Raw genomic sequence first — 21,458 nt, 5'->3', positions numbered from 1 at the left:
ACTTTACCGTTGAGGATTGATGATCGTAAAGTGAAGACGTTGAGAGGCAAGGAGATACCTCTCGTGAGAGTCGTTTGGTCGGGAGCGACTGGTGAAAGCTTGACGTGGGAGCTTGAGAGTAAGATGTTGGAGTCTTATCCAGAGTTGTTGCTTGAGGTAAATTTTCGAGGACGAAAATCTTTTAAGTGGGGGAGAGTTGTAACGCCCACTTTCGTTAAATCGTTGATTTAATTGAGTTTAGGCAATTATATTATAATTATATAGTATATGCATGATTTTGGTATGTTTTGATGATTTGATTGATGACGTGATAAGTTATGAGTTTTGGAGGATTTGATTATGATATGAGATTTATTTTATTGTTAAATAAAATAAAGATTTGAAAATAATATAAAATATTTAGTTGAGGGCTGTTTTGATATTTTAGATAGTTTTGGGGGTGAAAGTGAGATAAGGTAAGTAATTAGGAAGAGATATAAATAGGAGAAGACCTAATATTTTAGAAACTCATTGTACGTGAAAACTTTTGGAAAAGGGAGAAAAAGCTTAGAGAGGAGCAAGAGACCAAGAGGGCTGCGATTTTCTTCATAACCAGGTAAGGGTGGGACTAATAACTCAGTAACATTAATCTCTGTAATTCTGATGATTAGTTGACAAAGTTAGGATTGATTTAGAGAAGTTTTGGAATTAGGTCAAAACCCTAAAATTTGAGAATAAACGGTAAAACTTGTTTAGATTGATGAAAGAACCGTCCTTTAACCTTAGAATATGTTTAGGAAGAATTCTGGAATCAAAACCAAGCTTAGAACCATGTGAATCGACGGATTTTGGTGTTTTTAGGAAGCCTGGCCGTAGCGACATTCATCGCTCGCCACGACGAGCTATGATCCTCGCCTCGCGAGTGATGAAGTTCATCGCTCGCCACGCGAGCCTTTTCCCTTCGCCTCGCGAGTTGTTTGGTGCAACTCGCCATGGCGAGCAAACCTTCCTCGCCTCGCGAGCTTAGGCAGAGTGCATGTCATATTTTGTAGTTTCGACTTTTTAGTTGAACCTTGAGTGCCTTTAAGTGCCTAAACATACCTAGAGATGATTAGGAATGATTTTAGGACAGGATTGAACCCAAAACAACATTAGTTGGGAATCTGAGTGGTACTCGCCATGGCGAGTAAGAACTCTCGCCTCGCGAGCAAGTCCAGAATGTAGCTGTTTGAGTGGTTGTGCGATCTGTGTCGCACCTTTTGATCAAGAGTGAACCCCTATTTGGTAATGAGACCTTATGATAATGTTTAATGTAGTCTGTAAAAACTATTAAGATATGTTGATATTAATTGACCATGATTAATGTATTATGCATTATGTAAGATATAATTGAAATGATTATGATTCTAGTAAATTGTTGTTGATATATTGATATCTCCTTGCTGTTATGCGACTTGACTATGCTGCTGCTGTTATTTAACTGAGTATGCAATGTTTATATATGAATATAATGAAAATGATGACGTTTTGCATCAAGTTATTGAATGCACATGATTACGATGATTATGATGTTTTGTTCATATGTGTCCATGCATAGCATATCATTGAGCTTAGTCCTCACCACGAAAATTAGGAGCTTTGTCCTCCGCACGTTTTATAGGAGCTTTGTCCTCCGCACGATTAAAGTATATTAATACTTATGATGACGATTGGTACCACATGCATATAAGGAGTCTAGGAGCATTGTCACATTGTCATGATTAAGATGCCTTGTTGATAATGATTGAATATGTGATTACGTGATAAGTGTTTATTGATTATGTTATGTTCTTCATAATGATTGGATAATGATTACGCGATAACTGTTTAGCATTTATGCAAAGTTAATAATGGAATGATTATGATGTTAAATTATGATTCGCAATTACATTGATTAATGTTATTTTATTATGAAATCTCACCCCTTCTGCTTGAAAATGTTGCCCTTCGTATGGGTAACTTGCAGGTGATCGTGCTTAGTGTGCAGTTGCTTCTGTGAGTGGCCTTGCCTCACTATGTCGTCTAGGTCGCTCTGATACGTAACGGGATGAGGTTATTTGCTATAACATGCTTCATTCTTTTACGTGAACTGCTTATGTTTTGATAAACTCTTTTGAGATACTTGTTGGGCCTGCGTGCCAAATCGTTTTACGAATTATGATTATGATTTTCCGCTGCTATGTTAAAGATATTTGTGAAGGTTAAATTATCATTTAACTGTTTTTGGATTACGTTTCTATGTGATATCCCGTTTATGGTTTTTACTCTGATAATTGTTTATGAAATTTGTATATTGGGAAAACGGGGTGTTACATTCGTTGCTAAGAAACTTCAAAACCCTAGAACCCTCTTCAATCTTCAATCAATCAATGGAAAGTTCAAGTTCTACTCTGGGTTCATCTTCAAACATGGAAATAGATACTCCTGCGTATGAGATAAAAGGAAGAACCATGTCTATTGAAGAATGGGAGTTAATCATTCAAGCAGAAAACCCAGTGGATTTCGCCTCCTTAACCCACCATGGATGCGACCTGGTAAGGTTCTACAAGAAACAAAAGTTAATGGGTTATTTCAGTCTTCTCAATGGTCCAACGTATGAAGTTCTGGTCAGACAATTCTGGGTAAGGGCTTCAATCTTTGACATTGATGCTGCTAGACAGGAAGAAGCTCAATTGATTCTGGTTGATCCTACTCTGAAGGGAAAAACCAGAGAAGAAATGGGTCTACTCTCCTTCACTAGTACAGAGATAAGATCAAATGTCATGGGTATTCCTGTAACCATAAATGAGCAGATTATTGCTCAAGCCATGGGAAGGGATACCTCTGGCAAGTACTTTGGAGAAGAGATTCCTAATCCAAGAACCAGCCCCTGGAAGGAAATTGTTAATAACACCATCTATGGATCTAAGGATGTTAAACCTTACAGCACCTTGAGCATTGAGAAGAAGTTGCTGCTGAAAATCCAAAATGAGAACATCTTTCCCAAAGGTGGAGGAAGTGATCAACCTTCACTTGGACACAAGGTTTTCCTGCATCACACCATCACTCAAGAGACCACGATGAATGTTCCTAAGTACATGTTCAAGTACATGATTAAGGAACTAAAGAAGAGTCAGATGGAGAACAGGAAGTTTGTTCCTTATGGAAGGCTGCTCTCTGTAATTTTTCAAGAAGGAGGAATACTAAGTGCCTTAAAGGATGTTGGCATTTATGATAACCAGAAGTTGGGAGCAGTCACTGGAAAGATAATCAATGGATCAACTCTTGTGAAGATGAAATTGATTCCAACAAATGCTCACAAGAAACTAGATTCTGATATGCATGAATCTGATGTCATATCTGATCTAGTCACTCATCACATCCCTATCTGCAAGAAGGATCCCCTGGATGTGCAAAGGACTTACATCTTGGACTTCTACAAAACTTACAAGAAGAAGATTGACTTGAAAGATGTCCCTGAGGAGATGTATGGTGGTGCTTTGCCTGTGGCCAAAGGCAGAAAGTCCAAGAAAAAGTAGATCACCAAGGAGGAGTATCTTGCTGATGATGCTACTGAGAAGGGTACTCAGAAGCATCAAAAAGCAAAGAAGAAAAAATCAGCAATGTCCACTATTCAAGAGGAAGTGGAGGACTTGGATGAAGTTCCACTTATCAGGAAAAGGAAAAGGAGTGCTCAAGAAACAGCAGAACAGCTTGCTTCTGAACGAGCTGCTTCTGAACAAGCTGATTCTGAAAAACCTCTAAGTCCTAAGAAGAAAAGAGAAGCTGCTCTTCAAACCATCAGAAACAAGAGAACAAGAGATCTAAAAACTGCTGAAGGTAGCAAAGAAGATCAAGCTGAACAGCCAGAAGAAGAGCCATGTGCTAAAAAGGCTAAGAATAAGCCTAGTGTTATGCCAATGTATGTTCCTACAGCAGAACAATGGCTATATGCTAGGAATTATACTAGAACTGGAATGGCTAAGTTGAAGGAGCTGAGACAGCAGAAGAAAAGAGAGGAACAACTTAAGGCTGCAGGGTATAAGCTAGCTCCTGAGAAGGCTGCTGAGTTTGCTGCGTTGGCTGCTGAGGTTGAAAAGGAAACTGTTCAAGAGGGAGTGAAGCTGCTTTCTCAAGCTTTGAAAGACAAGCAAGCTTCAGAAGCTACTTCTTCAGAACCAGCTTCTAAAGCTTCAGAAGCAGCTCTTCCAGAAGCTCACTCTTCAGGTACATCACTAAAAACTGACATCAGTACTCAGATTCCTGACCTTCCTTCTTCACCCTCATCATCATCCACTGAATCAGATGACCAACCCCTTAGTCAACACATAGAAAAACTTCTAAATATCAAACCCACAAAACTAACAGAGTTTGGAACTTTTGACTATGAGCAAACACAAATTGAATTTTCTAAGAACAGAATTAAACTCTGTGAGAAATTCAATTTGCCTGCTTCTCATCCTTTGTATCCAGTCATTCCAGAAGCTGTTAGCATACAACACCCTCAACCCAACCAAGAACCTAACAAAACAAACCAACAAAATGATCAAACTCCACAAAGAACCTCTGAAGTAGTTTCAGAAGCAACTACTTCAGAAATCCCCCAACACCAAGAATCCTCAACCCTTCACAACCTAGAAAAACATCTAGGTGGTGAAATGCAACCAACACCCACAAAGGCCTCTAAGACAGTCCCTGAAAAGACTGTTTTGGAAAACCAACAATCAGAAACTCAAACAGAACCTCAAACCATCCCTGAGCAAACTGTTCATGAACAAACTGTTTCTGAACAAGTTGCTTCTGACCAAGAGCTTGGTGCTTCTGAACAGTCTGTTCATGAACATCATGACTCTGACCAACAACAAACAGCCTCTGACCATCAAACAACAGAACAACAACAACCAGCATCACCTTCTATAATAGACTTAACCTCTGACCAACCCTCCACATCTCATACAACTCAAACTGAACCCTCACCCATTCCTGACAATATCCTAGAGTCTGAGTATATAGATGAACAGCTAATCAGGCTTAGTGATGAGATTCAGACACTGATTCTTCGCAGAACAGTTCCTGTACCTCCTATTCACTATCTTGATCAGTGGATGGATCTGAAGAAGAGTTTTGATGAGCTGCTGGATCAGCTAAGCACTAAGTGTGTCTCATCTCACTCTGCCATGCTGAAAAAGATGTTGGATGATATGCATGAAGCAGCTAAAGTGAAAGAGCTGAATTATGTGCCTCTGCTGGACATCACTCCTTTCTATCCAGAAGAAGAGTACATCACAAGGGCTGCCAGAATTCATGCTGGGTTTAAAAGAAGAATGAGAGAAAAGGATGAGCTACTTAAGAAGAAGGATGAGCAAATTAAGTATCTCTTGGAACAGATGTATAAGCAAGCCCAACCTTAGTTGCACACCCAATTTTCTTTGCTTGTTTTAATCTTTGCTCTAAGTACTTTAGTTGTTTTGCCTTTGTATCTTAACTTTTCTATATAAATATTATCATTGTTTCTGGATCATATGTTTTACGAGCTTTAACTCTGATGATATTTACTGTTTTTAATGTTGTCTGCTCTGATACACTTTTTTTTAAGGTTTATATGTTTATATGCTCTGCTACCCTTTCTTTTGTTTTTATTCTTTTTGTTGATGACAAAAGGGGGAGTAAATGTATAATATTTTTAGGCACTGAGCCCCACTATAACCACTTCAAAACCTTTTTAAATACTTCTGATATTATTTATTTTTATGAGTATTTTATTGAAATTTAATTAATAAGAATAGAACTCAAGGGGAGCTTACAAACCTCACCTTAAAGATCTATTAGACTCAGGGGGAGCTTACAAACCTCTATCCCAGTGGTCAACTTATTAATTAGATCAACAACAATTGAACATTTTAAATACTATTGTTTGTCATCATCAAAAAGGGGGAGATTGTTGGAACAAAATGTGTTTCACAATGAACCTTATTGAGTTTTGATGATAACAAGGTATTAAAAATTGTCAATTGGTTATTACTAATTATTGTTCAAGTTTACAGGACCAAAGGCTAGTCAAGTAATTTCAATAGGTCTTGGAAGAACAATGAAAAGCAAACGAATTCCAAGCATCTGAAGAAAACTGCTCCTGAAGCTGAAGTGTTTCTGAAGTGATGACGTCATCAGAAGCAAAGGTTTTCATCAGAAGCAATATCTTCACCAGAAGCTACGTTTGATCCTTTAATCAAACTGAAGATTCAAAGTAGCTGATTCTCAATTCAGTCTTATCCAAGAAGAACGAAGAATTGAAAGGGAGGTACCAACGGATATATGGATAGCACTGAGCACTTGTCTCTCGTTAATAGAGTTGACAAAGTACAAGTGTACAACCACTACCTCCACTACTCTGTTTTTGTCTACGCTACAAGACAAGACAACAGCCATGCCTGCAGAATTTGTGCCTTCAAGATGGGAATGAATTTGAAGCTTATTCTTCAAAGGACTACACCTAAATCAGGCAAAGGATTACTGGTGGATGATCAAAGGATTTCAAACGACTCTTTAGACGTGCTGATTATCTCAACGTCTCTTTCACGCCTCTATATAAAGGAGTGAAGACTTGAAGATAAAAGATAGAGATATACAAGTTCAAAAGCGCCAAAACTCTGTCAAATTGATTCTACAAAGCACACAGAATTTCTGCACTGATTTGATACATCTTAGAAATTCAAAGTCTAGAGTCTTTATTGTATTGTATTGTGAACACCACTGATTGTATATCAAGTGTTCAAGTCAAACTCAATTCTCTGTATTTTTGTTTGATCAGAAGTCTCTTGCCTGCGTGCTTGAGCATTAGAAGTCTCTTGCTTAGTGCTTGAGCATTGGAAGACTCTTGCGTGTGTGCTTGAGCATTTTTGTGAAGTCTCATACTTAGAAAGTATTGAGCATTTGTAATCTTTGTGATTATAGTGAAATCTCCTTGGAAGTGCAAGGGGGACTGGACTACTTCCGTGTTGTGGAAGGAACCAGGATAACTGCTTGTGTCTTTGTCTTTCTTTTCTCTGCTCTGTTCTTTTCCGCTGCATATCTAATTCTGATCAGTTCATCACTCACAAACTGCTTCTGAAGGTTTATCAGAATAAGATTTTTTTTTAGAGAGAAAAAGAAAACACAATTCAACCCCCCCCCCCTTTCTTGTGTTTTTTCACACCTTCACAAGAATCACAAGTTTTAACAGAAAAGAATAAACTTAGCTCAGTTGATGGTGACAATGTAAGATCCGAGGTTCAAGCCCCGACCACCACCAAAACAAGAAAAGTATAACGCGAAGAGGACACAAAAGAAAGTAATAAATAATATAATTGTGGCTCACCAGATGATTAAGAGTGTATTCTTAATCCAAGTCATTGATTTGTATCTCACGTCTATTATCAATTGTTCTTGTTTTTCTCATGAATAAAATGTTTTCAATGAAGTCGCTCCCTATATATGTGTGTGCGTGTCTATATATATATATATATATATATATATATATATATATAGAGAGAGAGAGAGAGAGAGAGAGAGAGAGAGGGAGTAAAGGGCTCCAGCCATCGGAGACATCAACCTACCTTTCGTCCTTGCACAAAGTATATACTTTCTAGTAAAAGGAGCATATCAAGCGTTGTGGAGCTTCATATTGGATTTTTTTTTTTTTTGTCAGTGTATAGGTTACATGAAACATATCTAACTCTTATTTCTGGACGGCTCGTTTTAGTGATGTTACACATTGGTGTTGAATTGATTAGGCATTATTCATCTTAAAAGAACATGTTCGATCATTTCATGGCATTTGTTTGAACTGTATATGTATAAAAAAAGACAAACGATAACCTGCGTTCTCAAATACGTGTGACACTCTCGTATGTTAAAATATTAATTGTATTTTTAATTTAGAAAATACTAGTTAGGGTTAGGGTGTTATATAGTTCACTTGTAATATCTCATACTGCTTTAAACCAACATGAGTCTTTTCGGTGTCAGAATGTCACCCATCCCAAAATTGATACAAGTCATGCATGTTTAACTGTGAAGTTCTTATGGAATGAGCTACCGAAAATAATATACATCTTGTTGGTATAGGTATTACAAAATAATTCTTATAAGTCATCCTTCAATCATGCAGTCTCATACCTAGATGGCCTCAAGACCACTCTCATTCCGATGTTAGTTTGGTTGCTGAGAAGCTGGCAAAAACCATTCATTATCATGTCTTGCGCATCAGCGACCAGTGGCGGAGCCAGGAAATTTATAGAGCCTGGGCAAAATAAAATAATGATAAGTTTTACCTACGGAAAAAACCGTAGGTAAAGGTGGAAAACATGTCGTGACAGCCATTTGACACTGACAGATGGATTTAGCAACATAATTTTTTCCTATATTGACGGATTTTAGCCGTCACAAAAATTCAAATTTGTTGTAGCGATACAAAGAAAGTATGCGCAGTGGCGGATCCTGATTATATTTGTTATGGGTGCCTAAACTGTATATAATATATATAGAACCGTTTCAATATATAACAAGAAGTGGTAAGTAGATAAAGTGGTTAGGTTGTTTTAGTTTTAGTGTGGGGGAGCCGGTTCAAGTCCCTACAGGGACACTTTTTTGAATAAAATATTAATATTAAAAATACAGGAGAAATACTAAAAAGTAGAGGCAATAGGACTCGAACCAGAGACATTACACAGAAAACGCGCTCGCCATTCCACTACAACAGAGTAAACTAATTTATCATTTTTGCCCAATATGATATATATAGCAACCTTGAGGAATGGTATGGCTCCCATAGGTCCCCAAAGAGATCCGTCCTGAGTATCGGTTGAGCCCGGGCGCGTGCCTAGGCTAGCTGGGTGGTGAAACCGCCCATGTCAGCGACCACTCCTCGTCCTGGTCAACCTCAAAGACGATTTTTCTATAATATGTACACTTGCACATTTTTTTTAAATAAAGGTGTTTATATCATTTCATTAATACTAATATCGTTAATACTAGGGATATTAAAATAAATGGTACATCATTTCTTCTCATAACGCGGCATCTCCTGCTAGAGCATGAGCCACCTCATTTGCTTGTCGCATGTTAAACTCCACCTGAGAGTTTGTAAGTGGGAAATGAAAATTCGTTTTCATTCTGATATAATATCGCCAAATGCTTAGACATCGGACTTGTTGGAATGAAAATTATCATTTCTATAATATGTACACTTGCACATTTTTTTTAAATAAAGGTGTTTATATCATTTCATTAATACTAATATTGTTAATACTAGGGATATTAAAATAAATGGTACATCATTTCTTCTCATAATGCGGCATCTCCTGCTAGAGCATGAGCCACCTCATTTGCTTGTCGCATGTTAAACTCCACCCGAGAGTTTGTAAGTGGGAAATGAAAATTCGTTTTCATTATGATATAATATCGCCAAATGCTTAGACATCGGACTTGTTGGAATGAAAATTATCGTTGGTTGTTTTGGAATCCACTACAAAATTGACGTTATCCATCTGCATGTCACTTAACCATTCTAACACATAAAATAAACCGAACGCTTCGCCCAAAAAGACGGAACATACCGGAGAAAAACTCACAGTTTTTACTAAAACAAAGGTGCCATCATCATCTCGCACACACATGCCAATACTAGTGCAATTCAAAGTCTACGAAAAAGAAGTTTCCATGTTGCATTTAACACTACCTTGTTGAGGGCACTGCCGTCACACTTCAGAAGCCGCACCTGAGATGGAACTCGACTACAAAGTGCTCCTGTTATGGAAAGCTGGAGGAGCTTGCTGATGATTATGCACATTTTGGGGAGTATTAGCAGGATGTCAGTCATCTATAAGGTGGCATGCTCTATCGTCCACATTTGCACATAACTCGTTTTTTTTCTTCCATCGTTTTGATGCTTCGATGTTTCTAGAGACTCCAAAGAATGGCTGCCATACGTTGAACATGTTCTTGTGATAAATTTTGCAACAAAAGAAAATATAACATCTACAACCGAATTAGTGATAATAACCGCATGATTAACCTCGTTCCAAAGACAAACCATTTTCTATACCTGCAACGCAAAAGGACATTCAAAAGCAATATGTGTAAGGTCTTCATGGTTAGAATTACAACGAACACAAGTTGTTGGACATTAAACCCCTTTATCTTGAAGACGAATTCTAGTTGGCAAATATCCGCCAAATAAGATGCTTCACCTTTGGAGGAACTTTCAGCCTCTAGATACTCGACCCAAATCCCAGACACTGCAAATAAGAGGTGTCAACTAATTCGTTAAACAAGCAACTTATACACACTACGAACATAATACATACCATTTTTTTTTCTGCTTTCCAAACAATAGGGTAAATACCTCTTTTTGTCCCTGTAATATTAGCGAATTCCGGTTTTAGTCCCTGTAAAAATAAAATTTAGATTTAGTCCCTGTAATTTCAGATTCTTTCACTTTTGGTCCTCCTTTCATCACGTCAACATAATTTGCATAAATTACGTCCCTGTAATTTCATATTCCTCCCACTTTTGGTCCTTGTAATTTCATATTCTTCCACTTTTGGTCCCTCATTTTACGTGCCATGTATGCAGATTCTGCTTATGTGGCGGAATGAGGGACCAAAAGTGGAAGAATCTAAAATTACAGGGACTAAATCTAAATCTTTTTTTTTTACAGGGACTAAAACTAGAATTCACTAATATTACAGGGACGAAAATAGATATTTACCCCAAACAATATGATAATTAGGAACCCAATGAATTAATGGATTTCGAGTACTAGAAGACGTAATGTACTAAGGAAACACTTGTCTCACTAAAACAACATTCAAACTTTTGGAATTATTGTCAATTAAACTAGTAAATTTGTATTGAAATTTATGCATTTTATATGATATATATAACTTTTGATAAATAGTTGTTACTTGTAGTTTCTTAAACACGTGTAATATTGCAAACTATATATCAACTTAAAAAAAACGAAAAAGTATACATCAAATTAAATTAAATATCTAAACATTTTTTCATAAAAGGAAAGAGTATATATATCAAATTAAATTAAATTAAATAAAGAGAGAGATGAGATTATATACTTTGACAAAAGGAGAGAGAAGAGATAGTAGAGTACATAAATTGCGTTGCCCCCAAAAACTCGTCTCTTTCTCTCTCTTCCCGCTTTCTTCTCAATTTCTCAATTCAATGGGCAAATACATGAGGAAATCCAAAATCACCGGCGACGTCGCCGCCGTGATAATGGAATCACCATCTCACTCCACCGCCGTCGGTGTCCGGACACGTGCCAAAACTCTCGCACTCCAGAAATCTCCGCCGAATCACCCTGATTCCTCTTCCTTTCTCCAGCTCCGCAGCCGCCGCCTCCGTAAGGTTCCTCCGCCGCTTCCACCTCGCAAGGAGAGCGGTTCTCCCGGAAAATCCAGGCTTCGTGAATGTTCGGTTGAGAAATTGGGAAATTTCTGTGCTGAAGAAGAGAATGAGAATCGTGATGGTGATTTCGCTGTTGAAGGTTCTTTTGGTGAAAATTTCGCAGAGATTGATGGTAGAGATAGGTATAATTACTCTTCAATTTCTTCAATTTTTGTTTGTTGTTATTCAATTTCGTCAATTTTTGTGTGTTCCTTTTTTTCCCCCTTTTTGTTGTTTCTATATACCATTTCTAAAAAATTGAATTTCTATGATTTCATTTATGTGTTGAGTTAGTTGCATGTTAGTGTTGATTTGGTTTTTAGAATTTTCATTTGGGTATTTTCATGTTTCTATCTTTGTATGAAGGAAATTGAAATTCATAGTAGGGAATAGGGTCTTATGTATTTTTCAATTTTATGTTTAGCACTGAATTTTATGCTTATGTATTTTATTTTAAATTTCATGTGATTGTTCTGTATTTTTTTTATATTAATTAAATTAAAATTGTTATGTTTTTTAGTGTAGTGAGTGAAAATAATAAGAACTTTTCAAATATGAGGGTTTTGCAATTTTTTGTATGGACAATTGCCATTAAAAAAACCATTTTCAATATGGACATACAAAAGTCACAACTCTTTTTTACTTCTTCAGCTTTTTTAATTATATAATAGTTATATATTTTTAAAAAATCATAATATTTTTATTGTGCTTTAACTTTCATGTGATTGTTGGTACTGAATTAAACTTTCATACAAAAGTGACAACTATATTTTTTTTACTGTGTGGTCTTTGTGCCTAGATTTTCGTTTATTGTTTTTAACTTTCATGTGATTGTTGGTAGCACTGAGGTAAAGTTCTGTTAGTACAAAGGATTGCTCAAATTTGTAACTTCTGTGACTTGTGATAGGTTCTCTGCAACTTGTATCTCTCTCAGTATAGTTATTATTTACTGCTGCATCTTTGTATTTTTTATCTGCTACATTGGAATCTGTGTTTTTCTTCAATTACAGTCTCTCGTACATAGTTTATTGAATTTAATGGTACTAGTAAAATTTGTTTGCTATTATTATCTCCTTACATTAATGAATTGTGGTACCAATAATGCAGCAGGGTGTTGACAAAGTTTCAATTTTTTCTCATGTTAATTGATTACATAACTACCAAAATGGAAAATAATTTCTGGGACTTTGTTGAAAAAACATAGAGAAGATGCCTACTCTTAAAGTAGTTATGGGGGTGCATTACTGTCTCTACAGATTTAGTTGTTGACTAATTGTGATTTAGCTATCTTAATTGAGTCGTATTTTGAGTTCATTTTGTTATTTTAAAGGAAAGAATCGAGTGGAAATTACAAAATGGCAAATTTCCACAATTGGTCACATATTAACTTGAGAGATTAGAATTCCATTTTGTATTTTAAGATTCTGATGACTTTGAAATAAATCTTGAGAGACCAGAAGTGTATGCATTTAACCTTGATTGCCACTGTTTAATATTCATCTGGGATTTTCTGCAGGTAGGGAAAATACACATTCACTTGTCCAGTAAGTTGGTACAACTGAATGAAAGATTGGACGCTCCGAGTTCACTTTGTAAATTGATTTTACCTAATGTAAAATATGATTTGTCCGATCTTCATTAACCGGTTCCAATTTACTGACAGCTTGAATGTGTGTTTTTCATGAGCGAATGATTCTGGTCTTTGTTGAGCATCAGCGAATATTTCTGGTCTTTGTTGATTATGCTTAAGATATGTCACATATTTTGCTCCATAATAGTCAAGATGAAATGATTTTGACAATAGTAATACCAGCAGTCATAACTCTCATGTGTCGTGTTAGCAAAGGTGTGTCATATACATACATGGGGCCTATTTGCAGTTTGATGTGCAAATAGTCATGATGAAACGATTTCTGTTTGGTTTTGCAGTGAATGAGAAAGATATGGCCATCTCTTTCCTTGTATTTTTTTGTTGCTTGAGCCCACTGAGTCAGGGCTTGTCTCTAATAAATGCCAGTTACTTTTCTAGAGTAGGAGTTTGTCTCTAGTTTCCAATTTGAAGAGTTTCTGAGTGAGAAAAAACAATCCTTTTTATTTTCTCACTAATTTTCATGTCAACAGTTATCATGCAGTTCTGGTACAAAAACTTTTGATATAATGCTAACATTTGCATTTTCTATGACTGCCATTTCTTTTAATTTTTTCCTATTCTATTAGATTCCTTTGCTAAGCTATTTTGATAATAATTTTTTTTGTTGTTAACAGAAGCACTAGGGAAAGCACACCTTGTAGTTTAATCAGGGATTCAAGTGTCATTCATACCCCTGGTTCAACCACAAGACAAAGGACGAACCACATTATTCAAGAACACATGCAAAGAAATACTCCAACAACTAATGAAGTGGATGAATTCTTTGCCTTGGCAGAGAAGCAGCAACAAGCATTATTTATGGAAAAGTATGTATTCATCTTAATCTTTTGACCCAATCGCAAATTAGTGATTTACTTTTTTCTTTTGTTTTGGATTAATATTAATATGCAATATGCCAATGTGTTATATTGTTTATATTTTGCAGGTACAATTTTGATGTAGTGAATGATGTACCACTCCCAGGACGGTACGAATGGGTCCCTGTACTTCACTAGGACCAGCCATTTGGATTTCAAGCAGAGCTATTAGACTTGTAATTTAACAGAGCTAGCAGCTTTCACTAACCATTTAGATCATTTGAGATCTTCTTGTTCAGCATAAGGGAAAGGGTTCTGTTTAGTTTAGCAGACATTTCTAATATATCACTCACTAGTTTAGACTTAAGATTTAGTTAAATGTAAGGGTAGGGAGGGTATATGGATCTCATCTTTTATTTTATTTTCTGTTTTAACAGTTATCCTTGTGTTGATAGTTTCGTAGGGAATAATCGTTAATCACCAGAGTAATTAACTTTTGGTGACAATGTTATATAACAGTTGTCCTATGACCTAAAATGAATGTCTCTAGTGATTTAAACTGCAGGTTACATGACAACGAGACAACAATACATACATACCTGCAAAAGAGTACGGTAGCTAGAAAATTTTCTTTTTTATTTTTAATTTGATTAATGCTAGCATTGCCAAAAACGTAGAAATAAACACAGGAATTTAAAATACTAATTTTGGATAATACTTTCTTTCCTTTCAACCATCGAAAGAAGGGATGCTTTGGAATAATAGATAGGAGGTTAGCTCATTACATATATTGCAAACAAGTTTATCTTCTTATTCCTTATTCCTAAACAAAGCTTTGTTGCCCTAATTTTAACCTAATAGTTTAACCTAATATTTTAGCAACTTTTCCCTCCTTCAAAACCTAACCATATTTCCTAATTCCCCTCCTCCAAACCCTAACCATGATTTCCTAACTTCACTCCTCCTAAAACCTATCTAATTGATTTTCATAAACCATATCTCCTAACTCCCCTCCTCCAAACCCTCACCAATATATTTTAATCTTTTCTCCTAAACCGAAATCTCTTTTTAAAACCATACCTTTCTCTTAAACCGAAATTTCTACCTATCTAATTGATTTCCATAAACCATATTTCCTAACTTCCCTCATCCAAACCCTCACCAATATATTTTAATCCTTTCTCCTAAACCAAAATCTCTTTTTAAAACCATACCTTTCTCTTAAACCGAAATTTCTTAATCAACATGGCTTCCATCCTTTCAATCCCTTTCAATCTTTTGTAGGTCCGTTGGTGAAAAACCCTCTTTCCGATCTTGACAAAGCATTCAACAAGCTGAGACTGAAATACAGATCATATATCGTTGAATATGACATTGATGTTGTATGTGTTTTTTGCGAAATATACATATTCTTAATTATTTGCATTCTATTTTATCAACGTTTGTGATGTTTTTGTTTGTTATTTTTTAGGGAGTAGTATGCTTGCCAAACATGTTTGGCGGTGATTTCGGAGATCAAATTGGGCGCTATGCAATATTGACTGATAGTTTCACAAGATTATCCCCTACTCGGTTTTTGATCCCCCTATCCATTTCCTTCTTGACAAGATGAATTTGCAAGCAACTTTCGATGACTATCTCCCCCCAATAACATCTCTTCTCGCTTATCGTCACAATATCACTGACATGGTTCTTGATTTCGAAAAAAAATTAACTGAGTATGATGTTACTAAAGGTTGCATGGTATGATACACTTTTCGTGTCCACCTTAACTTCTTTTGTTCCTTTTCCGTTTAGTTGATATAAGTTACATGGATTTCTAATTTTGCAGATTCTACTTTACACCGGCAATGTTCCGCAGATGCTTGATACACTCTTAACAACTGTGAATATTATCGATGATTGCGGTAACAAATGGGTTTGTGAGCTAACTTTTGCAACTTTTCCTTATGAACACTTCAAGATAGGACGGCGTTGGAATAGGTTTGTGGAAGCTCGCAGGCTCCGTGAAGGTGTGAAGATATGAGGGGGTGCTCCGATGGTTGGGTCACATGATACCATCTACCTTGATGTTATTTACAATTAGTGCATGTTTAGATAAATTGTGCAACACCTTTCCACTTTGAATTTTAAGTTTTAGTTTCTTAGAGTTTTGGAAGCATCTATTTTTTTGTCTTTGAATTTAGCAAATGTCCCTTGAATTTCATAAATAATTTAGCCTTGCTTGCTTTGGTTTTTGATTTATATATTTGTGTTTGTGCTGCTCAAACAATTTAGTAACGTGAATTTTGATAACAAGGGAAACTTATATGTGTGTGTATGTTTTTGTGTTTCTGAATCAATTTAGTAGCATAGTTGTGTTACTGAAGCATTTTAGTAGCATAGCTTTTAGTAACATTATTAGTAACAATTACTACCTTTTGGTGACACTTTTAGTAACATTATTACTAACAATTACTAATCCTATTCTCTAAAATACGTTTTGGGTGGAAACAAACTAAAATCCTTATTTCTCTCATTCAAGTAACTACTAAAGATTTCATCCACATCTCTAAAATATTTTTTAGGTGGAAACAAACTAAAATCCTAATCCTAATTTCTCTCATTCAAGTAACCAAGAGATTTCATCCACATCTCTAAAGTAACTTTTTGGTGGAAACAAACTAAAATCCTTATTTCTCTCATTCAAATAAGTAGGGGATTTCATCCACATCTCTAAAATATGTTTTGGGTGGAAACAAACTAAAATCCTAATCCTAATTTCTCACATTCAAGTAACTGATCCACATCTCTAAATTAACTTTTTGGTGCAAACAAACTAAAATCCTTATTTCTCTCATCCAAATAATTAGGGGATTTCATCCACATCTCTAAAATATGTTTTGGGTGGAAACAAACTAAAAATCCTAATTCCTCTCATTCAAGTAACTACTAAAGATTTCATCCACATCTCTAAAATATGTTTTGGGTGGAAACAAACTAAAATCCTAATCCTAATTTCTCTCATTCAAGTAACTAAGAGATTTCATCCACATCTCTAAAGTAACTTTTTGGTGCAAACAAACTAAAATCCTTATTTCTCTCATTCAAATAATTAGGGGATTTCATCCACATCTCTAAAATATGTTTTGGGTGGAAACAAACTAAAAATCCTAATTCCTCTCATTCAAGTAACTACTAAAGATTTCATCCACATCTCTAAAATATGTTTTGGGTGGAAACAAACTAAAATCCTAATCCTAATTTCTCTCATTCAAGTAACTAAGAGATTTCATCCACATCCCTAAACTAACTTTTAGGTGGAAACAAACTAAAATCCTTATTTCTCTCATTCAAATAAGTAGGGGATTTCATCCACATCTGTAAAATATGTTTTGGGTGGAAACAAGCTAAAAATCCTAATCTCATTCAAGTAACTAAGAGATTTCATCCACATCTCTAAAGTAACTTTTTGGTGGAAGCAAACTAAAATCCTTATTTCTCTCATTCAAATAAGTAGGGGATTTCATCCACATCTCTAAAATATGTTTTGGGTGGAAACAAACTAAAAATCCTAATTCCTCTCATTCAAGTAACTACTACACATTTCATCCACATCTCTAAAATATGTTTTGGCGAGTCAACTATGGTAATTCTTAAGTAAAAAAAAATGTCCCATCAAAAATATTAATTTCATTTTATTCATATTAATCTTTATCCAAAAATGTTGGGCATAATTTTATTCCACTTCAACTACATCCCTTTATTGCTTATCCTGATAACTAATTCTTTATTGCTCAACCGACATATCCTACTAACACGTATTGCTCCTTTTTCCCTATAAATATATCATAACCTATTAGCCAAACCATCTCAATCTAAATAAGCATCCTCTTTCTTGGAAAGGAAAAAACAAGCCAATGATGTCTTCCAAATACACTCCAATCTCAGCTGTTTCTGGAGGAAGAAAGAATCTCAAGATGAGTGTGCGAGTTGCTCACATTTGGCGCCAAAGAATACCATTGTTGAACAGGTTAATGATTATGTGTTAGACTTGATTCCTGGTGAAGAAAAAATATATTTGAGTTACGATACACCTTATCATAAAAACATAAATGGTGACGCAGTAGATGACATCCACACTCCTGAATTCCTCAACACCATTGTGGCGTCTGGATTGCCAAATCATCGGTTGCGACTGAAAGTAGGAGCACCTGTCATGTTACTCAGGAACATGGATCAAAGTTTGGGCTTATGTAACGGTACGAGATTGATCATTACAAAGATAGGAAAATTTGTGCTCGAAGGACGGGTAATATCAGGTTCTAATATCGGTGAGAAGGTGTTGATTCCAAGGTTATCGCTAACACCATCTGATAATAGAATTCCTTTCAAATTTAAACGAAGGCGGTTTCCGATATCTGTCTCATTTGCAATGACTATTAACAAGAGTCAGGGTCGGTCGCTAGAACATGTTGGTGTCTACCTACCGTCTCCTATTTTTTCACATGGACAGTTGTACGTCGCAATATCACGGGTTACTTCGAGGGGTGGTTTAAAAATATTGATTAATGACGACGACGATGATACCGATGTTGCATCAAATGTGGTCTACAGAGAAGTTTTCCGTAATGTGTAGGACTTTTTTGTGTACTATTCATTTTCTTACTTATTGAAACTATTTGCATGTCAACGAACTTCAATTTCCCTTTCAAAATTATATGTTATTTTAAAGTAACAGGAACTACGTACTAGAATTATGGAACAATAACAAAGTCTTTGGTATTGACATTTTGCTTTGATTCACGACAATTTTTAGATTCACGCGAACTACAATGTCTTATTTTTTCAGTGAATATTATCTTTTTTAAATGACACGTGCGTTAGCACGGGACAATGGTCTAGTTGTCTTAAACCTTAAACTCTCTAAATTGAGAAACACAAAAGGTAACTTTTGGCATGAGTTAGGTGGGTTTTGGACAACATTAAAAATGTCAAACACTCCCAAAACAAATTAAAAGATGTTTTATAAACATTCTCTTCCTTTTCTCTTCAAAACAAGATTATGATTATAAACATGCTTTCATTTTAGTTACTTCTGTATGTGGTGATAGATAAGTACCACTCTTTGTAAAAAATAAATATAAGTACCACTCAATCTTAGTTTATATGGCCAACCATAGCTCTAAATTGCGGTCTACAACCGCTATTGCAATCACAAGAAGGTCTATGTGACAACATCAAAATCATAATTGTGGCTGCATTGACTAAGGTTGTTGTCATTTTACTATAATATTAAGGTTCACGATGTAACCGCAACCAGACTACCATTGCAATTTGAAACCACGTGCCCCACCTCTCCTCCAAAACCAATGTATAGAGTGTTCGGATATGCGTTTAAAGCTTGAATCTCGGGTCCCTAGGCAGTTTTACCGTGGAAATAAAGAAGCTACAAAATGTAGCATCGGTGCAAAGGTACTTTTTTTTTTTTTGGTTCCCATCGCTTCAACAAACACATGCATATTAGAAGTTGAGCGGTGCTAGCAACACTCTCTTTTCAACACTCTCTCAAACACTCACTTTTTTATTGGCTTAAATCATGGTGAGTCTCACACTTTAGAAATGAGTTCCATTCAAAGTAGTGGGTTATACATTAATTTCACCGAATAAGAAAATAAATGTTTAAGAAAGTGTCCTCAGCATCATTCCTCTTAGAAGTTTACCTTTTGCCATTTTAGATTATGGGTTAATGCTTCTATTGATTTTTTTTTTTTTGTCACATTCAAATGAGGAAGTTTATTAAAAGAAAAGATCCATATGATTTTCAAATACAGGGATGTTACACCAAAAGATATATTAAAAATATTTATTGCAAACTTCACATTTTTTTTTTAAATAAAAGAAAGTTTAGGTCAGTTAGGTCATTGAGACTCATCACTCTAAGCATGGTCGTTCTAATAAAATTGGAGGCTCGGTTCTGATATTAAAAATGATTCCTAATAAAAAAAGTTAATGATAATTTAAACAATTACAAATTAACAATAAGTATTATTTTGATTTTAATTTGTTCTTTTGAATGTTTTTTTGTTGACAGATGTGTGGGTTTGGCCTTACTTATCCATTTATTATTTATTTTTGTCAAATTATAAGTGTTTGATTTGGACTACATAACAAAAGAAAATATTATCTTACATCCCAACAATTATACTCATACTTCTACAAATAATTGAAGCCCGCATAAATCAAAGGTCCGACTCTGTAGAGTTCTTTGCGCTCGCCTAAGAACACCTTGACTTTAAGGGTAAAACTCAAAATTCATAAAAACTCAAAGGAGATATATACAAATTATAATACCAATCATATCCATACATTGACTGCTAGAGTTGAACTAATGCTCTTATTGTGGGGGTATGATGAGCCAACTCCCCAAATGACCAACCTATCTTGATAGCAAACTTCCATTTTGTACTTGGAATAAGTGATAGGTGTTATTTTCTCGACCACTACCTGAAACAAATAAAATGGCAAAGGATTGTGCTAACAGAACGAATCTAGCATATACTTTCTAGATTCAGAATATCTTTAGGATCTATCACTTCAAATTGGATCACTGTCCCCTTCACTTTTATGTAGGAGTCTAGGAGATATCATTCACAATAATGACATAAAAATTGACAATATTATTCTTTGACATTTACTTTATAATGAGTTGAAACTTGTGGCCCAGTTTTTTTGTTTGTTAATATTCATAGAAACGCTTAATATCCAATCCTGGCATTATCTTTTCAACTATTTTCATGAGTTAGTGTTTTCTTTCTTAAAAAACAAAAAAGGCCATAGCCACCAATATGATTCTCCCAAAAGAGACCTCATTCAACTTTTTACAGTCGTCCATTTAAAAAGCAACCGACCATTGAATAAAATAAAAGCAAAAGTCCTCATACAAATTAATTCAAGATTAGTTTCAATGTTTCATAACCCAATTGTACTAATCAGAAGGGATGTTTTGAGGTATCTGTTAGAGGTCAAAAAACCTAAGTATAGTGGGATTGTTTCTTTTCTTATCCTATGAGTTTCTCGTGCTATACAATTAAGATTATAGAATTCGAACAACATAAATATCTTATAAAATTCTCAAAAAACATGTTGAAACATTTTAGATTTTAAAATCCCAATAGAACGCGTGAGAAACTTATAACATGGAAAAAGTAACGGCCGTATAGTGGATGAGCAATGCTATATATCAAAAAAGATTCAAGAATGATATGGCAAAATAATCACCCTTAAATATTTTTGAACTTGAATAAATGTTATTTTTTTATTGAACTTGAAATAATTGTTATTTTTTTATTGAACTTGAAATAATCACCCTTATGAGTGATTCTTGAACGATATTGGTTCCATATGTAAGTGAAAAATGCCTGAGAGGAGTGTTGTTACTTGGAATGCCATGATATGTGGTTCGGCGTCTCATGCAAATGTTGAAGATGCTCTCAGTCTGTTTCTGAGTACCAATAAGGAGGGGATCATTGTTCCTAACAGTGTCACATTCGTCGGTGTTTTATTTGTTTGTTGTTATATGCAGGTTTGAT

At 35.3% G+C, this 21,458-nt stretch overlaps 2 protein-coding genes across 2 annotated transcripts in view; both read left to right on the top strand.

The window, feature by feature from the left end:
• The window catches only part of LOC11430275 (cyclin-dependent kinase inhibitor 4), a 51,962-nt gene extending 37,511 nt beyond the window's left edge, over positions 1 to 14,451 (top strand). The window contains exons 2-3 of the mRNA XM_039827660.1: positions 13,705 to 13,896; positions 14,016 to 14,451. Coding sequence (XP_039683594.1) covers positions 13,705 to 13,896; positions 14,016 to 14,085 — 262 coding nt within the window. The 3' untranslated portion in view covers positions 14,086 to 14,451. The remainder of the gene's footprint in view (positions 1 to 13,704; positions 13,897 to 14,015) is intronic.
• A 913-nt stretch (positions 14,452 to 15,364) lies between these two features.
• On the top strand, positions 15,365 to 15,972 carry LOC120577195 (uncharacterized). Its single transcript, XM_039828337.1, has 2 exons — positions 15,365 to 15,630; positions 15,719 to 15,972. Exons 1-2 carry the CDS (start codon positions 15,496 to 15,498, stop codon positions 15,911 to 15,913), a joined length of 330 nt encoding a protein of 109 aa, XP_039684271.1. The 5' UTR covers positions 15,365 to 15,495; the 3' UTR covers positions 15,914 to 15,972.
• Positions 15,973 to 21,458: the final 5,486 nt, after the last annotated feature.

Source organism: Medicago truncatula, chromosome 7 (genome assembly GCF_003473485.1).
Source record: "Medicago truncatula cultivar Jemalong A17 chromosome 7, MtrunA17r5.0-ANR, whole genome shotgun sequence".
Classification (NCBI taxonomy): domain Eukaryota; kingdom Viridiplantae; phylum Streptophyta; class Magnoliopsida; order Fabales; family Fabaceae; genus Medicago; species Medicago truncatula.
This window is presented reverse-complemented; position numbering and strand designations above follow the sequence as displayed.

Coding starts and splice junctions, on each gene's coding strand:
- LOC120577195 (XM_039828337.1), top strand. CDS start 15,496: ATGAATTTGCAAGCAACTTTCGATGACTATCTCCCCCCAATAACATCT. Junction 15,631..15,718: donor ATGTTACTAAAGGTTGCATG/GTATGATACACT, acceptor CTAATTTTGCAG/ATTCTACTTTACACCGGCAA.